The sequence below is a fragment of the Ambystoma mexicanum genome, chromosome 14 (genome assembly GCF_040938575.1).
Source record: "Ambystoma mexicanum isolate Mex_15411 chromosome 14, UKY_AmexF1_1, whole genome shotgun sequence".
In the NCBI taxonomy this organism is placed as follows: Eukaryota; Metazoa; Chordata; class Amphibia; order Caudata; family Ambystomatidae; genus Ambystoma; species Ambystoma mexicanum.
The window spans coordinates 661,366,709-661,368,821 of record NC_090940.1 but is presented as its reverse complement, the minus strand read 5'-3'; the positions used below and the strand labels follow the sequence as shown (position 1 = coordinate 661,368,821).

Genomic DNA, 2,113 nt, shown 5'->3' with positions numbered 1-2,113 from the left:
GAGGCATACTGATGCAGCGGAAGCAGGCTGCGTGATTTTGATGTTATCAAGTGATTCTGTTTGTTGCATGAGGAAACCTCGTTGCCATTGTTAAATATTAACTGAATACCTTTGTAGAGCAGCATACAATAGCATGTAATTGTGATAAATAATAAACGCAATCAATCAATCAGGACCGGAGGCAGGTGCGTGTTTACTGGTCTTTAATCAAACGTGAACTGCCTAATTGGCGGTAACCCTGCCTCCTTAATCACGTGGGACGCAGCCCACGAGCAACTGCAATAAACAGAGGACTGCTCCTCGGAACAAATAGCAATAATAATAAAAGTAGGACATTACATCATACAGGAGCCCCACCAGGCTCTGAGCACCCCAAGCTGCCACGGGGAACCCTATATAATGCAATATTTGGATCCCAGCACCCACCCGCCCTTCGTCTTCCAGAAGACACCTCTACTCCACAATCAACCTAGATCAGGGGTCTGCAACCGTTGGCTCTCCAGATGTTTTGCAGCGCAGATCTCATGAGCCCTCACCATCTCAGTCAATGGCGAGAGATCATGGGAGTCAAAGTGCAAACATCTGGAGAGCTGCAGGTTTCAGACCCCAGACCTATATTTCCCCCACCTCTTCCTGTGTATTGTCTTCTAATCTCTCCATTGGGCTGTTCCCCACTGCATCTCATTATACTCTCCCTCTTGGACTTGCATCTCATTACACTCTCGCTCTTGGACTTGCATCTCATTACACTCTCCCTCTTGGACTTGCATCTCATTGTACTCTCCCTCTTGGACTTGCATCTCATTGTACTCTCCATCTTGGTCTTGCATCTCATTGTACTCTCGCTCTTGGACTTGCATCTCATTATACTCTCGCTCTTGGACTTGCATCTCATTATACTCTCGCTCTTGGACTTGCATCTCATTATACTCTCCCTCTTGGACTTGCATCTCATTACACTCTCCCTCTTGGACTTGCATCTCATTATACTCTCCCTCTTGGACTTGCATCTCATTACACTCTCCCTCTTGGACTTGCATCTCATTACACTCTCGCTCTTGGACTTGCATCTCAATATACTCTCCCTCTTGGACTTGCATCTCATTACACTCTCCCTCTTGGACTTGCATCTCATTACACTCTCCCTCTTGGACTTGCACCTCATTACACTCTCCCTCTTGGACTTGCATCTCATTACACTCTCCCATTTGGACTTGCATCTCATTACACTCTCCCTCTTGGACTTGAATCTCATTACACTCTCGCTCTTGGACTTGCATCTCATTACACTCTCCCTCTTGGACTTGCATCTCATTATACTCTCCCTCTTGGACTTGCATCTCATTACACTCTCCCTCTTGGACTTGCATCTCATTACACTCTCCCTCTTGGACTTGCATCTCATTATACTCTCCCTCTTGGACTTGCATCTCATTACACTCTCCCTCTTGGACTTGCATCTCATTACACTCTCCCTCTTGGACTTGCATCTCATTACACTCTCCCTCTTGGAATTGCATCTCATTACACTCTCCCTCTTGGACTTGCATCTCATTACACTCTCCCTCTTGGACTTGCATCTCATTACACTCTCCCTCTTGGACTTGCATCTCATTACACTCTCGCTCTTGGACTTGCATCTCAATACACTCTCCCTCTTGGACTTGCATCTCATTACACTCTCCCTCTTGGACTTGCATCTCATTATACTCTCCCTCTTGGACTTGCATCTCATTACACTCTCCCTCTTGGACTTGCATCTCATTATACTCTCGCTCTTGAACTTGCATCTCATTATACTCTCCCTCTTGTCTTGCATCTCATTACACTCTCCCTCTTGGACTTGCATCTCATTACACTCTCCCATTTGGACTTGTATCTCATTACACTCTCCCTCTTGGACTTGCATCTCATTATACTCTCCCTCTTGGACTTGAATCTCATTACACTCTCGCTCTTGGACTTGCATCTCATTACACTCTCCCTCTTGGACTTGCATCTCATTACACTCTCCCTCTTGCACTTGCATCTCATTACACTCTCCCTCTTGGACTTGCATCTCATTATACTCTCCCTCTTGGACTTGCATCTCATTATACTCTCCCTCTTGGAC

General features: G+C 46.0%; 1 protein-coding gene across 1 annotated transcript; it reads right to left on the bottom strand.

Moving 5' to 3' along the window:
- Positions 1–647: 647 nt before the first annotated feature.
- LOC138527236 (involucrin-like) lies at positions 648–1,790 on the bottom strand. The gene has a single exon (XM_069638352.1). It carries the CDS (start codon positions 1,788–1,790, stop codon positions 648–650), a length of 1,143 nt encoding a protein of 380 aa, XP_069494453.1.
- Positions 1,791–2,113: the final 323 nt, after the last annotated feature.